This window comes from Oxyura jamaicensis (assembly GCF_011077185.1).
Source record: "Oxyura jamaicensis isolate SHBP4307 breed ruddy duck chromosome 1 unlocalized genomic scaffold, BPBGC_Ojam_1.0 oxy1_random_OJ106560, whole genome shotgun sequence".
NCBI lineage: Eukaryota > Metazoa > Chordata > Aves > Anseriformes > Anatidae > Oxyura > Oxyura jamaicensis.
Window position 1 is genome coordinate 3,497 of NW_023303237.1, and position 25,346 is coordinate 28,842.

Consider the following 25,346-nt stretch of genomic DNA (forward strand, 5'->3'; position numbering starts at 1 on the left):
GGAGTAACCCTTGAAAGCTTTTCCATGCACCCAAGCATACTAAAGCCTCTTTTATTCTAAAGAATTAATTAAAGAAAAAGCAGAGATTACACCTTTGTCTCCACTTAGGTTTTGGTACAACTGTTTATCCTACACTGTTTTTGTTTGTTTGTTTGTTCATTTTTTTTCTTTCCCTCTCTTTCTGCCGCCCTCCCATCAGAAGATCAGAAAGATCAGAAAATCAAACTTATTTAAGTGAACATGCATTAAATCTAGACAGCTGGTATCAGAATTACTCAAATAATCAGCAGGCCCTTTTCTCAACAGACTTGGGTTATGGGGACTAGGAGATTTCCTTCCTTGTAAAGGCCTCCTATTGCAGTTTGGATAAATCCACAAACACTAAAACCCACCTGGCTTCTCTCTACCTGCTACCTCTATAGAGCTGGACAGAGGCTAATCCCTGCCCATAGCTGCTCAATGCTGGCTTTGTTTCCTGGTCTTTAAATCATATAGTTAAATGAAAGGTGTTACAGACTTCTAAACTCAAACAGCACACTAGTTAAGCTTGTTATTCTGCTCTTTATTTCATGTACAAATCAACTAAAGATTCATTATATTTTCAGTATGTAAAAAAAAAAAAAAAATCTGTATCAGGAAGGCCAAGGTTTAGACTTTAATACACTTACCTACTTAACTACTTCCTCAGACTAGCATACACATAGAGTCACAGAATCACAGAACTGTAGGGGTTGGAAGGGACCTCAAAAGATCATCAGGTCCAACCCTCCTGCCAAAGCAGGTTCCTCAAAGCAGGTTCCTCAGAGCAGGCTGCCCAGGTAGGCGTCCAGATGGGCCTTGAATATCTCCAGAGAAGGAGACTCCACAACCTCTCTAGGCAGCCTGTTCCAGTGCTCCGTCACCCTCACCGTGAAGAAGTTCTTTCGCATGTCAGTGCAGAACTTCCTGTGCTCTATTTTGCGGCCATTGCCCCTTGTCCTATCCCCACAAACCACTGAGAAGAGGTTGGCTACATCCTTCCATCTCCCACCCCTCAGATATTTGTACCCATTGATAAGATCCCCTCTCGGTCTTCTCTTCTCCAGGCTGAACAGACCCAGGTGTCTCAGCCTTTCTTCAGAGGGAAGATGCTCCAGGCCCCATATCATCTTTGTGGCCCTCCGCTACACTCTTTCCAGGAGATCCCTGTCTTTTTTGTACCGGGGAGCCCAGAACTGGACACAGTACTCCAGGTGAGGCCTGACCAGGGCAGAGTAGAGGGGGAGGATCACCTCCCTTGACCTGCTGGCCACGCTCCTTTTAATGCACGCCAGGATCACATTAGCCCTCTTGGCCACCAGGGCACACTGCTGGCTCGTGGTCAACCTGTCGTCCATCAGGATCCCCAGGCAGGTTGCAGACAAAATACATGAAATAATAAAATGCCAGGACTTTTTGAATGTGCCCACACTGTACACAGAGATCTCACTCATCAGCCTGTGAAGCCAAATTCCTGGCTTCCTAGCTGTCTGATAGCAGGAGTGCTGAGTGACTGCCCTCACTTGTTTATTGTGGGGAAATAGGGGCACCAGCCAGACCTACCAGTGTCCCTGGCAGCCTGGGTGACCTCCTAACCAGGGACAGTGCCTCTCTGGCACCAGCACTTAGCTTGCACAGCTGCGAAGCATGTGCTATAAAAAACATAAGCTACAGCACAGCATTGAATACCTCTTCAAAACCCGTTTTTGCTGTCTTCTACAGGAAGCCTACATCACAGCCAACCTAATGCTACCTTGTGATACTCCTGCTCTAGAATGATGGCATAAACAGCACTATCTGGAGCAAGGACCTGTTTCACCCCCACAGCTCAGTAAAACTGGCAAGGCAGCATCCCCTAGCAAGAGCAACTTCACAAGGTGAATGACAAAACACTTTGGCCCTCAGTGATGGCACATGCCCAGCCTACATGGTATTTGGGTACCACTGTCACTGCCTGTGTGACAACAGAAATAAAAAAAAAAAAAAAAAAAAGGTTGTTATTGGGTTGCAACCCAAATCTACCTTGCATCTTATCTCATCAGCACCTGGGGTGTTACCCATCAGGGAGACATTAGACTGTGGACCTGCTCTGTATGCATGTACCAGCCCAAAGTCACTTTGTCCCCTGAGAAATGTCAAACACAGCTCTAACTGGAGGTAGAAGAGCATGTAGATTGATCGTATTGTTCCCTGCAAGCACTAGTGCTGCTCTTAGCAGCATTCACGGGGAGCACTGGCACAAAAGTAGAAAACAGTGGAGAGCAGAAAGGGTGCAGAATTGCCAAGGGGTTCTGGGGAGTAAGAGCAGGCTGCTCAGCATTGCTCTGTGTGGGCTGCTCACTGGTCTGAGCAGTCAGGCCTCTGTGCTGATGGAGACACTACTCTGAAAGGACAATGTCGTAGCACACTTTCTTGGTTACATTCACTGTTATTAAATGAAGGTAGAAGAAAAGTGCTGACAATTTGAGTGCAAAGGAGTTCTTTGGGGAGTCATGGATGGCTGAGCTTCTGTTAAAGTTGCTTACCTATCAGAGACAGCTTGCCTCAGGGCCTGACATTCTTGATCTCTGGCTGGTGACTACATTCAAAGCATGCCAGGGTGGTCCAGAAGTTCCTCTGTCAAATGCCTTACTTTAGTTTTAGAAGACCAAAGTTCTTTAAGACATGAATAATACTGTTCTTTGATAGCTGACTGACAATGAAGACCATTTCTTCACTGGTGTGTGAGAAAAGTAAAAATATTTTAATCTAGTCAGCAGTGAAGGCTCCTGTATGGTACGGAGCAAAGTGCATCTTTTTTCTCCGTTGCTCCAGGGGAAGGTTTTGGCCTCCAAAATTTTGTTGCTTATTTTCCTTTCCCCTATGGACAGCACCAAGAAAGGCATCCTTCCCTGTTCCTCTATTGCCATATCCAGGTTAAGGACTAGGTTTTCAGTTCCAAAATGACATGGCATAGCAATGATGCAGGGGAGGCCTCACTAAGTGCCCCATCCCTTAACCAAGAGTACAGGGAGGAGTGTGCAACATTCCAGGAAGCTGAGTCTACAGAGACAGTCACCCACTGCCTTACCCTACTTGTCCTGCCCACTACAAATGCTTAGCCTTATGCTGGCTTAAAAAAGCCCTTCATGGCCTCATTACACCTGGGAGTCTTAACAACAGCATTGGCAGCAACATTGGTATTATGTAGGCAAAGACTTGCCGAACTGCAATGAGTTTGTAGTTTGGTAGGTACTACTTTAAAATTGCTTAGTAAAGGGTTAAAAAGCTGTTAAACTGTGCTGGCTGGTTGGATCACAAGAGTTATTACATTTGTAACTCGGATAAAGGATGAAGTCACTGAGGGCAAGTAAGACATGGGTGTAACATTGTAATATGAGAGTAATCACGGTTGCAGGGAGTATTTACACCTCATTCCTGGGGAACATGTACACAGGAGTGCAGCACATGGCGTAAAGACCCTCACCTAAATCTCCTGAAATTGTTGCGTGGAGGAAAGGAAGAGGCTGTGCTGCTCAGGCATACCCACTGTGCTTTCTCCAGCTGTCTAAGAAAGATCCATCACAGGACTCTCCTACAGCTGGTAGAGTAGCCCATGAACCATGTTTGCATGGCTAGCTCTCATGCTAATGCCTCCTAACCAAATTCCTTGAGAACAACTTCCATCTTACCCTGCATTATTGCACACATATCTAAATATAACCCAGAGATCATTTTCTGAGGAACTAGTACTGGCAGGTCCTAAACTGGAGATGGGAATGTTTGATAGTTCTCACATGCTGCACCGTCTCTCGGCTGTGGTTCGTGTCTCCTCGCTTACGCCAAGAGGTCTTAATAGAAAAACACAAAAGTTGGACAGAGATGGGTGTCTGAAGGGAAGTGACTTGTAGTGTTCAGATTGCAATCATGTACTGGTTTGTGATGTAGTGTAGCCTGCTGGGCTGCCCATGAAGTGAGAGGAATTGAAGTCATTCAGATATAGCAGATATTACAGTGATGATCTCTCCAAAGGCAGCTCTGGAGATCCTGATGTCATTCTCCTCCTTTTTTTAATGAATGAAGGAGTCTACCTCCCTCCACTCTCCTTATTGGGAAAGCCAAACTGCAGGCAAGAGTTTAGGTAGAGCCTCTTGTTGAGGTCTTTCTATAACAAAAGATGCCTAAAATGACTAACATGCCTAAAATAAGATTTTTTTTTTTCCTTTTTCTCATTTGCTCACTTAGAGGTGAAACTGTGATTCCTGCTTTCTTTAGAATCCTTCACCACCTTTTTTATTTGCCTGGTTAAATTTCTCCGTTCCTTCTTACCTATCTGTTCTGACTGTGGAGCAAACTCTTTTTCAAACTCCCAAATGCATTATAACTTTCCAAAATATTGGTCCTGCATGTATATCTTTCACATAGAGATGATGTGTTCCAAACATCAGTTCTGTGTTGCTGAGGTTATTTTCCACCTTTGCTGCAGAACCTAGTGTTATCCCCATGTCATGATATTTCTGAAGTTACTTCATCTTATTTTAAGGTTACAAGCTATAACTGTTGTAGATCAGAAGCTGCTACTCATATTATTAGCTGGCCCTGCTGGGAAAGGGAGAGGGTAGCAAGTGCTGGGAGAAAAGCTAGGCAGACAGCCCCCAATAAACACAGATCAACACCTTGTGAAGCCACTACTGAAGGGTGCAATATTTAAATCTGCTTCACTGAAGGTTACTGAAGTTAATGCACATGAGTTCAAAATAACAAGATTGGGCAGGAACAGTTTTCATTCTGCGGGCACGTCATACATGATCTACACCTTTCTTCTGTCTTGATGTGCTGTGAAGTCTCTTGGCAGCTGTTAAATGTCATCTCCAAGCCCTGCTAGATATTGCCCTATGTAATCAAGTCACTGGAACATCTTATTCATTGGTTTATGAGCACACGTGGAAAATGAGCTAACAAAAATTCTTATTTTACTTCAATTTTGGTAACTCACTGAGGTATGTCTTCAATATCCACATTCACTCTGATATATTTCATTCTTATATCCTTATCTTGTGCTGAATAATTTTTACAAACAAGATCTAGAAAGCTCCAGTGAGATACCTCCTTCTATCACCTTCCTCTTGTAACATTACAGAGCTCAAATGCACTTTTCCTGCATAGTTTTGTCTTCTAGGATGCAGGTTGCATTGTTTATCTTTATAGTATTTGGTTTACGGTTTTTTTTTTCAGTGAAACCCAAATTAACAAAAAACTAACATTTTCATGTTGTATACACGTTTAGTATTGACAAAACAGCAGCTGTAAATGAAAAAAAAATGAGGTGGAAATAGAATTACACTTATCTAAAGCTAAGCATTCATACAATTTGAAATTTTGGTTGCCAATATCTGCATAAATTGTGTTTTTATTATGTGCTATATCTAGTGACATCAAAGAAAATGAGAAAGCTAGGTCAAAGTGTAGTATTTGTGTGATTCTTAAATAACTATTAAAAGGCAATGGATAATATATTTCTTTATAATCAGGTACAGATTCAGTAGTATTATTCCAGAACTCCATCCTGTTTTCAGCAGATTACATGATCTTCAACCAGATATCAATATTGATTGAATTCTTCCTGGTTCTTTAGGAGTGAACTATGGCCTACCACTCCCCTAATTGAAACCCAGGTTATCACAATGAGTTCTTGTCAGGAAAGCAGTTCCTCATTTCTATGACTGTAAAATGCACAATAAAGAATTAGCTGGGCTTTTTTTCTTTTCTTCACTTTTTCTTTCTTTCTTTCTTTCTTTCTTTTTTTTTTTGAGTGGAAGAAGCTTCAGCATTAGCTTTATTGAAACCTTTGTCTGCATACACTGTGTGAGAGGTACAGAAAAAAAAAAAAAGTAACGTGGTTTTAAATTTTTCAGCTATTATAGAAAATACAAAACAAGATAATGCTTTCTGGGCAGAGTAAGAACCTAACTACATAACTGCAATGTTAGGCCCTCCACATCTTAAATTACTAGAGACACAAAAGTAATATCAATAAAAATAACCAGAAGTTTAGGAGATTGCTTTCTGTTAGAAAGCTGCTGTTTTGTAACGTAGGGTATTGAGTTACTTGAAATAGAAATGCAACATGAAAAAAAATATATATTGATCTTTTAAATAATTAGTACTAAAATTCATATGGAAAACAAACAAAGGAAAAAAAGCACAAGGCAGCAGGGTAAGTTTGCCTCCTATCTAGTAAAATCAGGAAGACAAAATAAAACAGCTACATGTTCATAGATTTCCAAACATTAACAAATTGCTTATGGCTGTATAATAAGTGCAGTAGGAGGTAGTATGAGACACTATTTCAATAGACTTTAGCGTTTTAGGAGGTAAAACACATGGTCAAAGGAACCGGTTCTTAATCCATATTCAGAGCTGAAAGAGGAGTCTGTGTTACTTCCTCCTCTTCAAAATCAATTTAAACAGTCAAAATAGCTTTAAATCGGCAGATTTTGGTTTGGACCACAAGAAAACCCTCTAAAGAATCACACATAGTCGTTGCTGTGACATTTATGTCGAAAGGAAATTTTTAATTTGCAATGAAAAACAAAAGTTTCTCTCTTCAGAGGTCTCTCCAGCAGCAGCACACGGGATTTCTGGCTTCTCCTTTATCTCAGGATGCGTGTCCGCGGCTGGAAACTCTCCCGAACGCAAGTACCTGGTCTTCTCTTCCCTCCCCGGGGAGATGGGGCGATTTGGTGGCAGAAATTCCGAGGAAAATACACTTTTGTTAGTCCAAAGAAACACAAATCGAGCACACCGAAGGGCTCCCCGGCCGTGCAGCGGGGCGGGCTCTGCAACGCACCAATCACCGCGCGGCTCCTCTCTAAAAATACGAGCATCTGACCCGCACCAGCCCAATTGTGTTCGCCTGCTCCGCAGAGGACGCCGCCGCGATGTCCGAGACTGCTCCCGCCGCCGCTCCCGATGCGCCCGCGCCCGGCGCCAAGGCCGCCGGCAAGAAGCCGAAGAAGGCGGCGGGCGGCTCCAAGGCGCGCAAGCCCGCGGGCCCCAGCGTCACCGAGCTGATCACCAAGGCCGTGGCCGCCTCCAAGGAGCGCAAGGGGCTCTCCCTCGCCGCGCTCAAGAAGGCGCTGGCCGCCGGCGGCTACGACGTGGAGAAGAACAACAGCCGCATCAAGCTGGGGCTCAAGAGCCTCGTCGGCAAGGGCACGCTGGTGCAGACCAAGGGCACCGGCGCCTCCGGCTCCTTCCGCCTCAGCAAGAAGCCCGGCGAAGTGAAGGAGAAGGCGCCCAAGAAGCGGGCGGCCGCGGCCAAACCCAAGAAGCCGGCGGCCAAGAAGCCCGCCAGCGCCGCCAAGAAGCCCAAGAAGGCGGCGGTGAAGAAGAGCCCCAAGAAAGCCAAGAAGCCGGCGGCCGCCGCTACCAAGAAAGCAACCAAGAGCCCCAAGAAGGCCGCCAAGGCTGGCCGCCCCAAGAAGGCAGCGAAGAGCCCGGCCAAGCCCAAGGCAGTGAAGCCCAAGGCTGCCAAGCCCAAAGCTGCCAAGCCAAAAGCAGCCAAGGCGAAGAAGGCGGCGCCCAAGAAGAAGTAAATTATCCCAGAAGAGTCCTGCTGTACATATTTTGTTATCCAACGGCTCTTTTAAGAGCCACCCACACTTTCCCTAAAGGAGCTGAGGCACCGAGGTCGTCAGTCACCTGCAACAAGGATTCAGAAATTCGTAAGTCGTCAGAGGTCAATTGTCTCTTTCCCCTGCGATTTCTGAAGCGAACCCTAACGAGCAAGGTATAGCGCGGCGGCTTTTAGGGAAGTGTAGACTTGTGCATCTTTTGCCGAGTAATTGGTTTGACTGCCATGACGAAATGTTTTATAATGATTTGATAAAAATCGGTTGTAACTTTTTTTAAGTATATATTTTGTAACAAAAGTAATGGATTTGCCAGGCACGCTACTACTGAGCCATGTCTAATGTGTTGTATTTCTGAAGGTGCCTCCTTAAATGCTTCTGTGTACTACGGGGGGAGGAGGGGAGGCTTTTCTTACCGCCCCGAAAACAGCCGTGAGCTCTCCAATTCCTTTTGTCCCTTTTGAGAAAGAAAAGGAGCTTTAGGTATTGGAAAAGCCCGCCCTGACCAAGGATTGGCCAGCGCCGAGCCCAGCCCGCTGCCCCCTTCCCCCTCCCCGCGCGCTTCTCCGGAGAAGATCGCGGCTGGTGCGGCGGCTGCTGCCGCTCGTAAGGAAGGAAAAGGCGGAAGGGGGACGGGGACGGGACGGAGGCGGGACCTCACACCGAAGTGGGTTGTTGTCGCTTTCTCTGGTTTAAGAACTAAAAGTATTGTGTCTCGTCCCAGAAAGAACTTATTTTGGGAGAACATTATAGCACGACGTTGTTAACGAAAACATGGAAAGCGTTGCTACTATGGCCCATACAAAGATACCGATAATAAACATATGAAAAAAAAACAGAACGGGTTGAGTAGTTCATGCAACTGCGTAACTGTATTACGGATTACTGAGCTCTTTTATGATTTTGTGGGTGGCTCTGAAAAGAGCCTTTGGATTATTGTCTCCAGATGTGACAACGTGCAGCCTTTCCGTTGCATTCACTTGGCCTTGGCCTTGTGGCTGTCGGTCTTCTTGGGCAGCAGCACGGCCTGGATGTTGGGCAGCACCCCGCCCTGCGCGATGGTGACCTTGCCCAGCAGCTTGTTGAGCTCCTCGTCGTTGCGGATGGCCAGCTGCAGGTGGCGGGGGATGATGCGCGTCTTCTTGTTGTCGCGGGCCGCGTTGCCCGCCAGCTCCAGGATCTCGGCCGTCAGGTACTCCAGCACGGCCGCCAGGTACACCGGGGCGCCGGCGCCCACCCGCTCCGCGTAGTTGCCCTTGCGCAGCAGCCGGTGCACGCGGCCCACGGGGAACTGCAGCCCGGCCCGCGACGAGCGCGACTTGGCCTTGGCCCGCGCCTTCCCGCCCTGCTTCCCGCGCCCAGACATCGCGGCGAGCCGCTCCGCACAGCAGCCAGCGGCTGAACGCAGCGCAGAATCGGCGGCACTCGGCTACACCCCCGCTATGGGCCGGAGCCCCCGCGCTGATAGGCTGACACCTAGGGCTTTGCCGAGCAGCCAATCAGAGGCCGAATCCAATTCAGACCAATAAAGAACGGCTGTGGAGGAAGGATGATGCGTGGTCGCGTTCTGACGAATGACAGAAGGCAAAAGGAATGCTGCTCATTTGCATAGGGGCGGTATAAATAAATGGCCCGCGGGCGCTTCCCCCTACGTTCGTTCTCCTGTAGTCAGCTGAGTGCAAGCCGCTCTCTGAGACAGTCCTGTCGCCAGCAATGCCCGAGCCGGCCAAGTCTGCGCCCGCGCCCAAGAAGGGCTCCAAGAAAGCCGTCACCAAGACGCAGAAGAAGGGCGACAAGAAGCGCAAGAAGAGCCGCAAGGAGAGCTACTCGATCTACGTGTACAAGGTGCTGAAGCAGGTGCACCCCGACACGGGCATCTCGTCCAAGGCCATGGGCATCATGAACTCCTTCGTCAACGACATCTTCGAGCGCATCGCCGGCGAGGCGTCGCGCCTGGCGCACTACAACAAGCGCTCGACCATCACCTCGCGGGAGATCCAGACGGCCGTGCGGCTGCTGCTGCCCGGCGAGCTGGCCAAGCACGCCGTCTCCGAGGGCACCAAGGCGGTCACCAAGTACACCAGCTCCAAGTAGAGCGCCGCGGATCCTGTTTTTAACCCAAAGGCTCTTTTCAGAGCCACCCACCTTTTCAATAAAAGGGCTGCATAGTTACATAAGGGGGGATGGGGGGGGCGATTCTAGATGTGACTTGGTGTGATCTTCCTTTACCGTCCTGAAGTTACAGTTAAAACTAATTACGGTAAAAAAAAAAAAAATAATAATAAAATAAATAAAAATAGCTAGTTCTGAGTACCAGGAAATGAAAAGGTGTTTTTTTTTTTTTTTTTTTTTTTTTTTTTTATGTATGTGGAAGTAATGTATTTATTGTAAATTTTTCTTATTATTATTATTTTTTCCCCCTAGGTGAAACTCTTATGGGTTTACTTTTTTAACTGTTGTTTTGTTGTTTTTAAATTTACATATTTATTGTACAATGCATCCTGATCAATGTCCGGTTTCAGTTTCCCTACGATTTTCAGGTATCTGCTGCAAATGTAAGGAAAACTTTGCGTAGATGATTAACTCTCGAAAGCGAATTTAATTACATTGTTAATGGAAGCTCTGCGTACAGTGTTGTAGCTGCTGTAACGACGTCTACCGCTTGAGGGTGCCTCAGTTCGTATATATTTCAGAGTTGAACTGAAGCAGGTGTCCAGAGTGCACTGTAATGTAAAAACTTAAATAGTAAGAATTGCTTTCTTGATAAGCTGTTAATCGCTGTTACTAGCTATCAGCCTCCACATCTAAAAAAGCATATAATGGTTAATAAAACAGTCTTTTTTCCTAAGAGTTACTTACCTTCAGCAATTTTCTTCTGTACATGTGAATTTTGCAGTAGTTTGCACAGCTTCTCCCTACATCTTCTTTAGGAGAGAATATTCTCCTCATAAATGCCAAGTGAAGATGAATATTATTGCATATGTACTTCATGTTTCCTATATTTATATCTCAGTTATAGTGAAATGATTAAGAACTTCAAAATTAGCCACTGTGTATCATGAGTTTATTTTAGTTACTGAGCAACCCTGAAGTCTTTCATTCCTCAAATCACTGTTTTTCTGAAGTTCCCCATCATGTATATTCTTTGGTAATTAGACATTGCTGCAAATGCTGATCTGAGCCATAATCATCCTCTTCCCCAAATGGATCTGAATAATCCTTAATTCCAAACGTTAACTTGTAGTCTCATCAGCACACTTGGCCCCCTACAAGGACTGCTGAACCCCAAAGTTAAGCTTTCAGGTACTGACTGTTGTTTGGTAGTGCTGGTACAGAGGCAGTCTCTTACATTGGTCACTAAGGTACTGGAATTAATTTCAGCTTGAAGGCTGATGGGCGACATCTTGGATTGGATTTTGGACATCTGATGGTAAGAGCCACACTCCCTGTTCTGCAGTTTCAAACTGTGTCTGGAGATCCACTCTCAAAGCACCTTAGTATAAACTCTGACATACTTTTCATTTTCTGGGCCTCTCTATCCATCCAGTACTTAAAAAGTTGAATAAAATATGCTGTGTTCCAGTCTCTAGGCTCTTATGTAATGGAATATGTGGGTGGCTAGAGAGGGAATTTAGAAAGTATCTAAAAGCGCTCATATTTTGACAGTGGTGATGATCATTGGAACAATTTGTCAGGAGCTATTATTCTTAGTAATCAGTTATGTAAAAGTCAATTTCATTCCTGTTGTCCTTAAATAAATAAATAAATAGATAAAAACCTTAGTTTAAACTGCACCTATCACAAGAGCCCAGCGGTGCATTTTGTCCCCCTAACTCAGGAATCCACAAGCATTACTACAACCTTTCCTGTCTTTGTATGCTGGCTGCTTCATTTATGTAGCTTTCACATAAATTTTGTGTGATCGTTCTTTCTGTCTCTCTATTTTAAGACTGTTCAGTATATACAATGAGACTGTTTCAGTATGTGCAGTTCTTGCCAGAGTCCTGAAGTTTGTCTCCAGAGAAACTATTGTTTATGATTTCTTCTTCCAATTGGTATTTAAATCTCAGAAACATTATTGGGCTATAATGTGAACAAAGCATTTCAACCTGCACACATGCATCCTCAGATCTATTTGGAATCCAACCTTTGTTCTGTATCCCAGTGCTGAGACCCAAGTCACTGCAAAGATAAAACCCAGATACTGTGGACAATGGGTACGTGCTTTTTTCACCAGCAGCAGTAGCAGTAGGATTTAGGCTAGGCAAGAATAGCAAACGTAACAATTTAATTCCACAGGAGGATGAACACTGAAAATTAATCAAGACGATAGTGTGAATATAAAATCACATGATGGTGCATTCATACATCTTTCATGTCATTTAATATTTACTATTCAGTTCAAAGCAATTTTCTTTGTCTTATATGAGACATTTTTTCTCAGATTGTATTGCCCAGGAATGGTAGGGTGGCATAATCTTAAATACATCACACAGTACAGGAATTGCTATAAACCATGATCTTTAAACAGGCCATTTATACCATATTTTTTTTCTACTGTCTGTGCCTGTCTTCAAAATATCTCTCTATTCACAGCAACAGAAATACAGGGTATATTTATTTTTCTTTATACAAATGTTGTAAAAATACTTTTTTTTTTTTTAATCAGTACTTTCTATATGAAATGGTCAGAGTTACGCTGTTATTTATGCCTGTAGTGTATTATCAGCCACAATGATCTATAAAGAGAACAATCTAAATAGTCAAAAAATGCCATTGTCTTACTTTTTTCTTTTCAATAGACTAGTAGAGTTTGTAGCATTTTTGGAAATACATACCTTCTCTAGATCAGTATACCCACAGTAAATTTTGTATTTATCAAACATTATGGGTTAAGCAAAATGAAACAATTTTTTTTTTTTGTCTTTTTTTTTTTTTTTTTTTTTGGCTAAAGTTAAATACACCACCTAGAATAACAATGTTTCTCTGATTACCTGTTGAGGCACTAAATTGGAATAAGTTTCAGAAATGATAAATAAAATGACTGATGTCACAGAGCTGATCCAAAAACTGAACAAAACACATGCCTGCTATAACAATTTTATACTACTTCTTTTTTTGTTTGTTTGTTTTGAGTAAGTCAATATTTGCTCACCTAATTATCAACTCAAGTTGTTTGTCCTAGTGGGCAGAGACTATTTATTATTAAACATAGTGACAATTATTGCTATTTTATTCTAGCCACTTTCTAAGTCTTTATTTTCCAGTTTTATGAAGAAAGAGTATATTTCAAAATAACTAGCATTAAGAGAGAAATTAATAGCAGGAGGAATGGAAAAAAGATTTGGTCTTATTTATACTTTGATTTAATGCTTTTGATCAATAATGAGAATATGACTAGTTCAGATTTTAAATGAAAATATGGAGTCCTCAGCACCAAAAATGTGATCTCTGGGTTGTGCTGTATCTAAACAAGGGACAGCTCAAGACATAACACAAATCTCACTACATAAAATGTCTGGAAGTAGAGAGGAATCCAGCTGGGAATGCCTCTTGTTCACATACATACAAGGAGAGAAGAAACATAAAGAGCAGAGCAACTCTGTCCTTAGGGACAGGGGTCACAGAAACAGGCCTACATCAGTTCAAAACAACCTCTGGAAGTCATCTGCTGCATTATTATTTTTATTACTATTTATTACTGTTACTATAATTTTGTGGTTGCAAGTAATTTGTACTTCATGATTCTTCCTCCTGCTTCCATCAGAGAGGTTTCAAAAATATTCCTTGTAAAAAATTACGTTGAACTTTAACCAAAATAAATTAATTCAATTTATTTTTGACAAACACAGACACATGCACTACCATTGTGCAGCATCAGAGATATGAAGAAATGCATACCTCTCTAGTGTGCATTCACTTTTCCATTTGCAGCAAGTAGCAACCACTGCGATGCCAACCCATTTGTTCTCTGTTCTGCAGTTAGTGTGTTGTTGGTTTTTTTTGATCATTACTATAGGAATGAGATATCCCCAGTCTTTCTACACATCAGAATAGTTCCTTGAATAGGACAGCTCCCGCTGTGCTCTGCACAAGACCAGGCTAACAGCACTGCAGGCAAATACGGCTGCCTGGGCTGAGCCGAGCTGGCTTTAAAAGCCCAGTTTATTCAAATCTGTTTCACTCCCTGCGCAGAGAAACTCGTAAAGCCTGCTGTTTGAAATCATCGACACAAAGCCCATGGAAGAACAGAGCTGGCCACACGGTTGTAATGCACATTTAGGTCTTGGAGGAAAGAGCAGGCCAGTTACCTAAGCTAGAGCAGTTTTAGTTTTACACTGCTACTTAAATGTCACAAAACCCCATGGAAAAACAGCGTGTGTTGTACTGCAGGTTTATAATAGCAAACGTCAATTGCATGTTTATTGATACGGACAAAAATCAGACATTGATATGGTCTAAAATGCTGATAAAAACAATCAGAGCGATTAACCCTTGTGAAAACACCAAAAAGGCAGAGGAGTCTTCAGCAGCTCTTTAATTATGCATAATTTTCCACTTGAGAACATTTGCATGACAGAACTGATGTCTCAGGAGGAAATGGTTCAGGGCTTAAGGAACAGCGGACATCAGGAAGCTTCAGAACAAAGGGGGGTTATTTACAGTTTTTGTCTGCCCTTCGCTGAACTCCCCGACCCTTTTCTTGCCCTTCCCAGGCGTTTCTTGCAACCTCGGGCTTTTCGAATGCTTGGGCCCCGAGTCTCTTCCCGCTTGTCGCCTTGCATCGGCCCGAGCTGTGCCCTGCTGGCTCCTCCGGCTCGTCCCTGGAGGCCGCCGGCCCCCTCCGCCCCAGGGTCGGACCGGTCCTCACAGCCCCGGAGGGGGGCCAGGCCGCTCGCAGCCCCGGCTCGCCCGGGGTGCTGAGTCCTCCGTGACTCCTTCTGGCAGGCATTCGATCCTTCCTCCTTCTTTTTGCCTCTTCAGAAACCAAGGTGACGGCAAGGAAGCAACCGATAATTTCTCCGGGCCCTTTGGTGAGGAGGCTGAGTGTTCACGCTCACCTTATAAGAAATGTTTTCAAAAATAAAACAAAAATCCATCCACTTACCCAGTTCTGGAAGTTCACATTCATGAAGCAACTCCACGGAAGTGTCTGGCTGTACAAAATGCATTTGAGGCCTGACACCCTCCATAGTTCAGACCTCACACAGCCCTACAGGCCTATTTACCGTTTTTAAGGCTCTGTTTTCCGAATATATGATTGGAAACTACAGATATATAACGCAAAAATTAATTATGCTACAGGAAACTAAGAGGGACATTTACAAGAATAATTATGAATATCATATCTTCCACACCTTTGCATTTGAACTGTTGATCCTAGAGTATTCATTTATAAGGTAAAGAAATCCCAAAGGTTGTTCTTCTGAAAGTCTTCTATGGTGTAGGAGCTAGAATTAAGATCCTCTCACACAACATCGGGATGATCCAGGTGTACCCAATAGGGTTCACAGGGCCCCTCCTGCATTTCTGCTGCAATCCTCAGTGGCCGATACAAAGACAAATTCACACCGTGGAACAAACAGATGGGGAGTGGAGACTTTCCTCCCCCGGACTGGGAAAACATTCCCAAGTCAATTTAAGGAAAGCTAAAGTCAATTAACACCAGGTGTGCAGATATGTTAGACCACATCTTTCTTGGGAAGTACCTGGGGGTAGAGGAAGCGAAATCGGAGGAGCCTCGCTGAAGCCAGGAGAACGACGCTGGAGGCAAACAGAGCGACCCAACAGAAAACGCTGAAACAGCCATAAGGGCGCATCGCGTCCCGCTCGGAACCCGACAGCCCTTCTTCGAGCCGCTACCGAGGACGGCCGGGAGCTCGGAGCTCGCCGCGCGTTCTGGGCAAGACGCGGCGCATCCGGCCGGGAGCGATGGAAAAACGAAACCGAAAGCGGCGTGGACAGCGGGGCGGCGGCAGCCTTCCTCCACCTGAAAGCCCCAGCCAGCTCCACCAAGCAAGCTACGGGCACTCGCTCACGTAACAGCGTTAATGAGCCGATAAAAAGGAAAGCACCAAGGGGCCTGAGGCAGGGAATGATAACCCTTCCCCTGGGAAAGAACTAGTTCAGAGGCAACACCAGGACCGCATGTTATTGTTTGATATGTTTTTATTTTGTTAGTGGTTTTTTTTTTGTTTGTTTTCATTCCCTCCTCCGCTTGAAAACGCATTGCCCGTGAGAGGCTCCATACCCCGGGCACACGCAGCCATCCAAGGCTGTGGGACCCCAGTGCTAAATGGGTAAACACCACAACCCTAGTAGAGCTCATGCAGCACCCAGGCTGAATGTCTCAGCCCTGCGTTTGACAGGCAAATCAAGGAAAAAATATTACAGAATAATGCAACGATTTTATTATGTATTACCCTGTAGTTACAGCCATATGGAGACTTTACAGCAACACTAACATGCATTTCATGAAACGTGCAGCAAAAGTTTAACACCTTGAAAGATTTTTTTTTTTTTAAATGTGGGGTGGAGTAGAAAAGTCACAAAAGTAACTATCACCACCCAGGCAGACAGGTAGTGGTAGGACAAATGCTAACAAGAAACAATTTACACTTAAGCACCAGCATTCATTAGAAAGAAACAAATCTACAAAGCATGATTCAACTCTTTGTGAATTTGTGGGTGGCTCTGAAAAGAGCCTTTTGTGGTTAGTTCCAGATTTGTCATAGATGCGTTCACTTGGCCTTAGCCTTGTGGCTGTCGGTCTTCTTGGGCAGCAGCACGGCCTGGATGTTGGGCAGCACCCCACCCTGCGCGATGGTGACCTTGCCCAGCAGCTTGTTGAGCTCCTCGTCGTTGCGGATGGCCAGCTGCAGGTGGCGGGGGATGATGCGCGTCTTCTTGTTGTCGCGGGCCGCGTTGCCCGCCAGCTCCAGGATCTCGGCCGTCAGGTACTCCAGCACGGCCGCCAGGTACACCGGGGCGCCGGCGCCCACCCGCTCCGCGTAGTTGCCCTTGCGCAGCAGCCGGTGCACGCGGCCCACGGGGAACTGCAGCCCGGCCCGCGACGAGCGCGACTTGGCCTTGGCCCGCGCCTTCCCGCCCTGCTTCCCGCGCCCAGACATCGCAACGACTCCAACGAACTCCGCACGCAGCGACCTGCCCAGGGCCCCCCCCGCCCCTTTATATTCAGCTCGGGCGGACCGCCGGCAGCAGCGCTGATTGGCTGCGGGGGAGGCTAAACGCCGGCAGCCAATGGCAGCGCGAATCCAAAGGCGCCCAATCCCGAAGGCTGGCGTTAGGTGACGACACGAAGCCAAACTTCCAGCCAATGGCGGCGCGGAGCGGTGGAGCCGCTGCTCTGCATCGCGCCGCTATAAGAGCGGCTGCGGTAAGGACGGTGCAGCAGTGCGGTGCTGTGACTGGGTGCGATAGCAGTGCTGTTTGTTGCGAGACACTGATCACCATGCCCGAGCCGGCCAAGTCTGCTCCCGCGCCCAAGAAGGGCTCCAAGAAAGCCGTCACCAAGACGCAGAAGAAGGGCGACAAGAAGCGCAAGAAGAGCCGCAAGGAGAGCTACTCGATCTACGTGTACAAGGTGCTGAAGCAGGTGCACCCCGACACGGGCATCTCGTCCAAGGCCATGGGCATCATGAACTCCTTCGTCAACGACATCTTCGAGCGCATCGCCGGCGAGGCGTCGCGCCTGGCGCACTACAACAAGCGCTCGACCATCACCTCGCGGGAGATCCAGACGGCCGTGCGGCTGCTGCTGCCCGGCGAGCTGGCCAAGCACGCCGTCTCCGAGGGCACCAAGGCGGTCACCAAGTACACCAGCTCCAAGTAGAGCGCTGCGGATCCTGTTTTTAACCCAAAGGCTCTTTTCAGAGCCACCTACGTTCTCACTGAAAGGGCTTTAATTTCCATTAAATATTACCAAGAGCATATTCTCTGAAATTAAGTACATCTTCAATGTGGATGATTTAATAGTCATTGTGTTATAGCTATAATTTTATCTCCTGGTCCTGACACCTTATTAGTTGCACTCTAACTTACTGCTTTCTATGCCATAGTCATAACTTGACTGTACTAGCTTCATTACCACTACCCTTTACTGCACTCTTCTGGGCTACACTGTTACTTGTGTCAATTCTTGCACATGTGTGACACTGCTCAATGAGCATCCCTAGTTCGTGCAAAGGCAGAAAGGGGAAGTCGTGTCGATGCTCATTTGTTTGGTCTTGCTCCTGTATCATCGGCTTTACTTTAGCAGTAACGTACATAACCAAATATACTTAAACTCTTTGAAATCCTTAACAAATCCAATAAGAAAACATTTATTTTAGACTTAAAACATACGTTAGAGGATTTTATTAGGTATTTCATAATATTTCTCTATTCTAAGGTTGCTAATGCAAGACCATGAATTATTTTAGGGTGGAATAGTATTCATATTCAGATGGATGAGGTCTAACGCTTACTTTTTGTGATTTCCTAGCCCCTACTGCCCCCTGACGGGCTTTCCGGAGTTTTTTGGGCACTGTATGTTTTATAAGGTCAAGTAACAGATCTAATCTTCAGTGGAAAAACTGCAACAGCAGAATGAAAAAAGAAATATGTATTTAAGGTGGTCTCGAAAGGCATTATGCAAGCTAGCTTTACAGGACAGAGAGCATTGACGAAGCCTTTCAAATGTGGGTGGCTCTGAAAGGAGCCATGAGTCAAAAAGGAACGATACGGGAGCGATGTACCTGAGCTGGTGTACCTGGTGGCCTTGGAGACAGCGTGGTCGGCCAGCTCGAGCCGCACGGCCATACGGACCTCCCGCGAGGCAATGGGCAGTGCCCGGGCTGGCACAGCCGCCACCCGGGGAGAGCCCCCGGCTCACGACGTGCGGAGCCGGGAGGTTAAATCCTAACGGAGGAGGTTAATTGCCTAACAAGGCAATTTGAGCCCGTGCGGCGTCGCTCCCCATTGGCCGGAATGACAGCAAACCCCACCGGCGAGGGCTGTGTCACTCATTGATGAGAGACATCAGGGGAGGGAGGGCCCTAGCCCATGCCCGGAGATGTTAGGGTGTTTATTACCCACAGACGTTACCGTTAAGGGGGTGTAGGGTTGTTTTCCGGATGAAAATTGGGATGCAGCAACACCAAGCAGTCTCAAAAATCACTGTAACAAAAAAAGTCATTGTGCTGGGACCCCGGAGCGCTTGGGCAAGGACATCAGGTCTTCCTTCTGCTGCTTCAGGACAGAGTGCCTGTGGTGTCCACCTCACATTCATCCCTTTCTTATTGGATTACTGAGCCTGTCCCTCACAGCAAATAGCCACAAATGAAGACTTGGAGAGGACAGCTTGCAGCTCAGGACTGAGTCACAGCAGAGCACTGACCTGCTTGCACAGCACTAGCCCCCACTGCTCCCTCTCCTCCTCATTTTCCCCAGCTGTTTCCTCAGTTCCCTTGCGTTTTCGGCCTGCATACTGTCTCCATTGCCTCACATGGTAGCTACACCTGCAGCTCCAAGCTCCACACACGGACAGCCCATCAGGAGGGATCTCCACACGGGAAGGGAGGCTCCAGCAGAGTTCACAGCAAGGAGCAGCCCCTCACCCTGTGTGGCACAGGGCAATATGCACAGGCAGCACTCGGGACAACCCAGGACTGGGTTCATCAGCCAAAATCCTTCACTCAGCCCACACTAGGGGCAAGTTTTCCAGGAGTCTTCCTACCTCTTATCCACCAGCAACACATTCTCATTTGCACAGGTTGTGCAGGAAATCCACCCTTTGCCTAATTTAGAGCTACACATGATAGTTATCATTCATTGATTTTCTGTGCTATCATTAGCCACACAACAAATTAATATGGGCCCAGCACAGTTGAAGAGTTAACACTGTAGGAACATCTTGGCATGCGATGAAGATAAAGTGTGAAAGTGCCTCCTTTCCTCAGAACTATGACTACCATTACTGATATGAGCAAATATTTTACCAAATAGTTTAAAACTTTGATTTGCATAGGACTCATACCCTTATAAACTCTCATTTATTACTATTATTATTATTTATAAGAAGAGATTCTAAATTCAAACCCTGTTATTGGATTTTGCAGACAAGCAATTGTCATCTCTCTGCCACTTATTGCCTGCCAAATATTCTCCCTATAGACACAAGTGCATATTTCATATTTTCTGGGAGAGAAAGGTAAATGTCATGGAAAGAGATGGAAAAAACAGCTGGAATCAGCACCAGAAGGTTCACTAAGTAAATCCCAGGCAGCAGAAACCAAATTTCTTATGGGAGTTTACAAGCACAGTCACAAACATAAGAAAACAAACACATATTAGTCAGTAAGGTTTGTTAGATGCCTTGCTAGACACATTGTGCTAAATGAGATGGAAAGGTGAGAAAGAGGAAGCTGAAATCACTCCTCAGGCATGGGTCTACCAACCTGATGTCAAAGGAAATGGGAATTTACTTAAGACAAATAAGAAATCTGCACATTTTAAAGAAGCAGTTTTAGCACCTTTTTGTTCTCTTGAAGCACTGTCTTTCCCACAGGAACAGCACACAGTGACACAACCAGCCTGTGCTTCCCCTAGCCTTTTGTGTGCTTTCCAGTTTTAACAAAAAGTGGATTCCCTGAACACAGAATGACATTTGGAAGAAGAGTTTTGGGTTCTGGTTCCATGGGATGGAAAATCCAACCCTTATACAGCAATACAAAACAAAAATGCCTTGTACACCGTGTTAACTGCATAGAGGAAGATTTCACTCCAGTTCTGCTTATGCTTCTGCATTTGACAGGACTCTGTTCCCACAAGGAAACCATGCTTCCTTTTTCTACGTCCTTTCCCTCCCTTTCCATTTGCCATACTTGAAGGCAACTTATGCCAAGATTTCTTAGATTCTCAAGATACCCACTTAGATTCTCAAAGGCTCCCATTGATTTGTGTAAAGATGACCTATTTCCTACTCGGAATGACCCAATTCAGCATTGCTGTTTGAATGAACATTGACTGCAAAGTATCATATGTGTCAACAGTACTGCCCATCGTCCTGTTTTGTCTTTGCTTCCTTTCTTTCTCCTGTTCTGCCTCTCATCCACCTCACCCATCTGAAGGTGCCTCCTGCTTATTGTTTCTCTTGTTTCCAGCAATCTGCTACACACCAGCACTCCTCACAGGGAAGAACCATTTCTTCTCTACAACATGCAAGCAAAGCCTGACATAATTAAACACATAACATCTACCTCCTCCCACCCTCATCAAATGCGCCCACTTTATGTCCGTGGATTGAGGTTCTGAACTACAGCAACTCAGCCATGAAATGTGCTGGACATCACTGCGGTTGGCCTAGACAGACAGGTGAAGCTTGTAGCAGGTATTAAGCACCAGAGAAGAGATTTTTATCATTCCTTTGTCCAACTGAACAAAGAATAGATACCACCCTCCCCACCCTGCCTCAGTTGTCTGTGTGCAGTCAAGCACACAGGGGTAGATCTACAGCAATAAAAGAATGGACAAAGGATATAGACAGTGGCAGAGGTGACATAGTGGTGTAAATGTTAGAATAGCTTAAGTAGAGACCAGAACCCCAAGGAACCTGTGAACCAAAGCAGAGCAGCGCTGATCACCTCCCTCAGGTGCCCGTATGCCCAGGAGATAGTTGGCAGCATCCTACAGGGAAGTGGATACTTCTGGTCACCCACACATTCCAATGCAGAGGTCCTACTGACAGGCGACACAGCCAGGGTAAGGACCCATAAGCCATGTTAGGAAGGCATCACCAAACATAGGAATATCCCAGTGATTTTGCTGGTACCAAGACGCATCCTGTGAACACTGGGCTGCACGTAGAGAAATATTGCCAGGGAAGTTTCTGGAATGCTCTGCAAGGCCCATAACATTTATTTATTTATTTATTTATTTATGTATTAATGAGGGGGAAGGAGGAAACAGAGGATAGGGACTGGAAGAAACAAGTGAAGAAGCCTATAGAAACAAACAAACAAACAACACCAAAACAAAACAAAACAAAAAACACCACTGTAGTTCCCTGGGTATTACCAAAAAGGGAAGGACTACCAGCTCCTGAAATGCACAGGTTTCCCAACCTCAAAAAGTCTGGGAAGGAACCATGAATACCAACTTTAAAGTATCTCATCTGTGTTCTCAGTGCAGTCCTCTGTGATCTTGCAATCCTCAACTGCTCATATACCACATGCTACAAGGAGGGAGGGTAGCATAGATGTCTTCCTCTTCCTGAAGTACTGCAGCTGGTGACACTCTTCCCATCTGAGTAGTACTTCTTTGCAGAACTTATCAAAGATCTTTTCCTGAGCCAAGGCACCAGGCAATCAGGAAGCAGCTCAACCACCCCATGTCTGCCTGCACTGCTTACTGATGTAGGAGACCATACAGGACTTTAGAGTTCTGCAACGAGGTGTACTGTCACACATCTGCCAATTCTTATTTCACCCAGACAAAACCTTTACCCACACTCCTGCAGGTGCCAGTTAAAAGTCAAAATTAATATCTTGTTCTCACAGTCTTGAAGTGTAAGTAAAGACTTGGCTGGGTAAAGCAGCACTTTTACTGAGGCTGTTTGTGGAGTGGACAGCATAGGAGAATGCCTCCTCCTTCTCCAGAGGAAGTAAAACTGCAGTGGATAGGAGCTGCTGTTCCACCACGGACAGGACAGACATGCAGCACTGGGAGATGCTGGATGACATGCGCAACATGTGCTGCAGCAAAGAAACAGTTAATGTGGCATTGAGAAGTGATTTTTGACGTGTTCACATTTGCCAAAAAGATCCTGAACAATTGCCTGAATTACTAGAAATATTCAAATTCAGTATCAGAGATACACAGAGTTTCCATTCTACACACCCTTCTGGTCTCCAAACTTCTGCATACATTTTCAAGACATGTCATATGCTGTGTCTCCTATGACCCTCCGTGCTTATTAAAGGAATAAGGTAAATTGAAAAGAAAAATGATGAATGGATACTTTCTACTGGAATCTGCACTTCTTATTGGTAAAATTAAACTTTATTAGAAATTGTTGATATACACAAATAAAATAATCCAGAACAGTAGTATCTTCATATTGCATTTTTTTTCATTTCATTTTCATATTTCATTTTGTATTTATATCACATTGAAATGTTAAATATAAAACATGAAACTTTATATTGACTGATTGATCTGAACTAATTATTGAAATTATGCCTTAATTTGGTGATTGGAATCTAGCAAAAACTACATATTTATTCTATTTTTTCTTGGAAAACACTAAATGCTTTCACTTCCTATTCTTGCAGACATGCCTTGTTAGCCTGTTCTCTACTTCTCTAGTCTCCATTTTTTCTTCCTATACTTCTATTTTTTTTTTTTAATTTTCAAATTTTTAGCTTGTCAGTAGCTCAAGTTGCATGCTACTTTTGTGCTGATTTTTTTAACAGTCATCTTCCCCACATGCAATTTCTGTCAATTTCCACACTTGCTTTTAATCTTTCCTTAAAATGTAATTTCTGGGGGGCAGGGAGATTGTAATGATGTTGATAGTGCAGAACCAATTACCTGGAATGCAAGTTTATATGGAGGTACCAATGAAGTCAAGAGGGATAACTGTAGGGTGTAGAATAGGATTTACAATTTGAAAATATACACATATTACTTAATAGTTAATAACAAGATTTATAAAATTCAACTTTTATATTAATTATGAGAAAATAGGTTTTATGCCCATTTTGAAAAAAAAAATGTTAAATCAACAATTGCCACAGAATCTTCAGCTATTCCATCTTTTGTGTCTTGCTAGTGTATTCCTCAGGCTCTTTCAAAAGTAATTCGTCAAATGATATGTAATTATAAGAAGCAATTGGCTGATGTTAATGTTAGATAGCTATGCTGACACCCCTTTAATTTCAGAGGAGTCTGTGAGATAGAAATTGGCCAACAGCAACTCTTTTGCGGGCTGACTGATAGCCCTGCTTGAAAACTTTTTTTTTTTTTTTTTTAGTTATCTTGTTTCTAATTTTCTAATTAGACAAAGTGGGCAAACCATCTTGTGGTTACATGGTTATACTACCTGGACATGACTGAGAGCGTTGGGGATGTTCAGCCTGAAGAAGAGAAGGCTCCAGAATGACCTCACTGCAGCCTTTCAGTACTTAAAGGAGGCTTATAAGAAAGATGGAGAGTGACTTTTTGCTGAGGCAGATAATGACACAACGGGGGAATTGTTTTAAACTGAAAGAGGGGAGATTTAGATTAGATGTTAGGAGGAAATTCTTCCCTCAGAAGGTGGTAAGGCACTGGAAAAGGTTGCCCAGAATTGTTGGTGCTGCATCCTTGGAAGTGCTGAAGAACAGGCTGGGTGAGGCTCTGGGTAACCTGATCTAGCGGGTGGCATCCCCGCCCATTGCAGGGGGGTGGAACTAGATGATCTTCAAGGTCCCTAGGAGCTATTTCTCTTTTGCTTTGCATCAATCTAAAACTGGATGTTTGAAATCTGAATGATTTTACAGGGAGTTCATTTTAACGAAAATGGAAAAGGCTGTATAGATGCCTTTAACTAAATAACAGCAAACTTTCTTCCTCTGGCTATCATTTTCTTATATAAATATAATATTGATCTATCTGGGAACTTTAAAACTCTATGAATAATAAAATCATTTTGTTATGGGGAAAAATCAGTCCCAGACACTGAGCAGTATGCAATAGTAACTCTTTCCTATTGAGATACAAAAGTGTTTTTTTGTTTGTTGTCTTTTTTATGTGTAAAAATGTATTATGATTTAAAACAGCACAGTAAATCAGTTTTTAAATAAAATCCCATATCCATAGCTGAAAAGTGTACCACAAATTATCCTAAGCCTGACAGATTTCCATTGCCATGAGTGACTTTGTGACTGCATTTATTTTCTGGGTATATCTGGACTACCCAAAAGTCAGAATTAATCTAAATGCATCAAATATAAAAAGTGTTAATGAAATTCAGCATCAGTAAAGATATTAGCTCCAAATTCACTTGATCTCCTTCTGTTGTTGCTGTACTTTTGCATGTGATGCCATTCTGCTGTTTGTCTTTTGTAGACAAAAGCCACTCTCGAATGCTACCACATCTCTTGGCAGTTCCTCACACCGGGTACTAGCACAAGATCTTTAAGCTGTCTCCACTATTGCCCCAGTCCACAAGAATGTCTGTGTGATACTATATTATTGAAAGAAGAAGTGAAGTAAGTCAAATGACTGCATTTTCATAATATCAAATGATTACTAAGGTCTACTATTCTTTCCCACAGTGTACTGCATGTTTCTGAATAAGTAACTCCTCTATCCAGCCAATCCTAAGAAATTCATTTAATACATATTCAATTTATCCCACATCACAGACTCCTGGCTTGGAAAAAGAAACCGCACCCCCTACCACCCCCGCCACCCTGATTTTTCTCATCTGTCAGTTCAAAGCTGAGCTCCTTTTCATGTATGTGTGTGTGCATGTTTTGGCACTCTCTGACCTTGTGACAAGGGAAGATAAATTCATGATAACAGGAACGAACAATGATCTGGCTCTGCCACCTGAACAAGCCAAGAGAAGAATTTTCCAAAAGCTGCTACAGCCTCATTTCTTTGTTTAAGCAGTTTCCTCAATCACCTAAAAAAAAAGGGGGGGGGGGGGGGGGGGATGAGGGGGGAAGA

General features: G+C 44.5%; 5 protein-coding genes across 5 annotated transcripts; 3 read left to right on the forward strand and 2 right to left on the reverse strand.

The window, feature by feature from the left end:
* Nucleotides 1-6,888: 6,888 nt before the first annotated feature.
* Nucleotides 6,889-8,467, forward strand: LOC118156948 (histone H1.01). The gene has a single exon (XM_035311195.1). It carries the CDS (start codon nt 6,939-6,941, stop codon nt 7,593-7,595), a length of 657 nt encoding a protein of 218 aa, XP_035167086.1. The 5' UTR covers nt 6,889-6,938; the 3' UTR covers nt 7,596-8,467.
* A 14-nt stretch (nt 8,468-8,481) lies between these two features.
* LOC118156949 (histone H2A-IV) lies at nt 8,482-9,012 on the reverse strand. The gene has a single exon (XM_035311196.1). It carries the CDS (start codon nt 8,995-8,997, stop codon nt 8,608-8,610), a length of 390 nt encoding a protein of 129 aa, XP_035167087.1. The 5' UTR covers nt 8,998-9,012; the 3' UTR covers nt 8,482-8,607.
* LOC118156950 (histone H2B 1/2/3/4/6) lies at nt 9,012-9,772 on the forward strand. Its single transcript, XM_035311197.1, has one exon. The coding sequence runs from the start codon at nt 9,345-9,347 to the stop codon at nt 9,723-9,725; it is 381 nt and encodes a 126-aa protein (XP_035167088.1). The 5' UTR covers nt 9,012-9,344; the 3' UTR covers nt 9,726-9,772.
* Nucleotides 9,773-16,316: 6,544 nt separating this feature from the next.
* On the reverse strand, nt 16,317-16,804 carry LOC118156952 (histone H2A-IV). Its single transcript, XM_035311199.1, has one exon. It carries the CDS (start codon nt 16,760-16,762, stop codon nt 16,373-16,375), a length of 390 nt encoding a protein of 129 aa, XP_035167090.1. The 5' UTR covers nt 16,763-16,804; the 3' UTR covers nt 16,317-16,372.
* A 238-nt stretch (nt 16,805-17,042) lies between these two features.
* On the forward strand, nt 17,043-17,531 carry LOC118156951 (histone H2B 1/2/3/4/6). Its single transcript, XM_035311198.1, has one exon. The coding sequence runs from the start codon at nt 17,104-17,106 to the stop codon at nt 17,482-17,484; it is 381 nt and encodes a 126-aa protein (XP_035167089.1). The 5' UTR covers nt 17,043-17,103; the 3' UTR covers nt 17,485-17,531.
* The last annotated feature ends 7,815 nt before the right edge of the window (nt 17,532-25,346 follow it).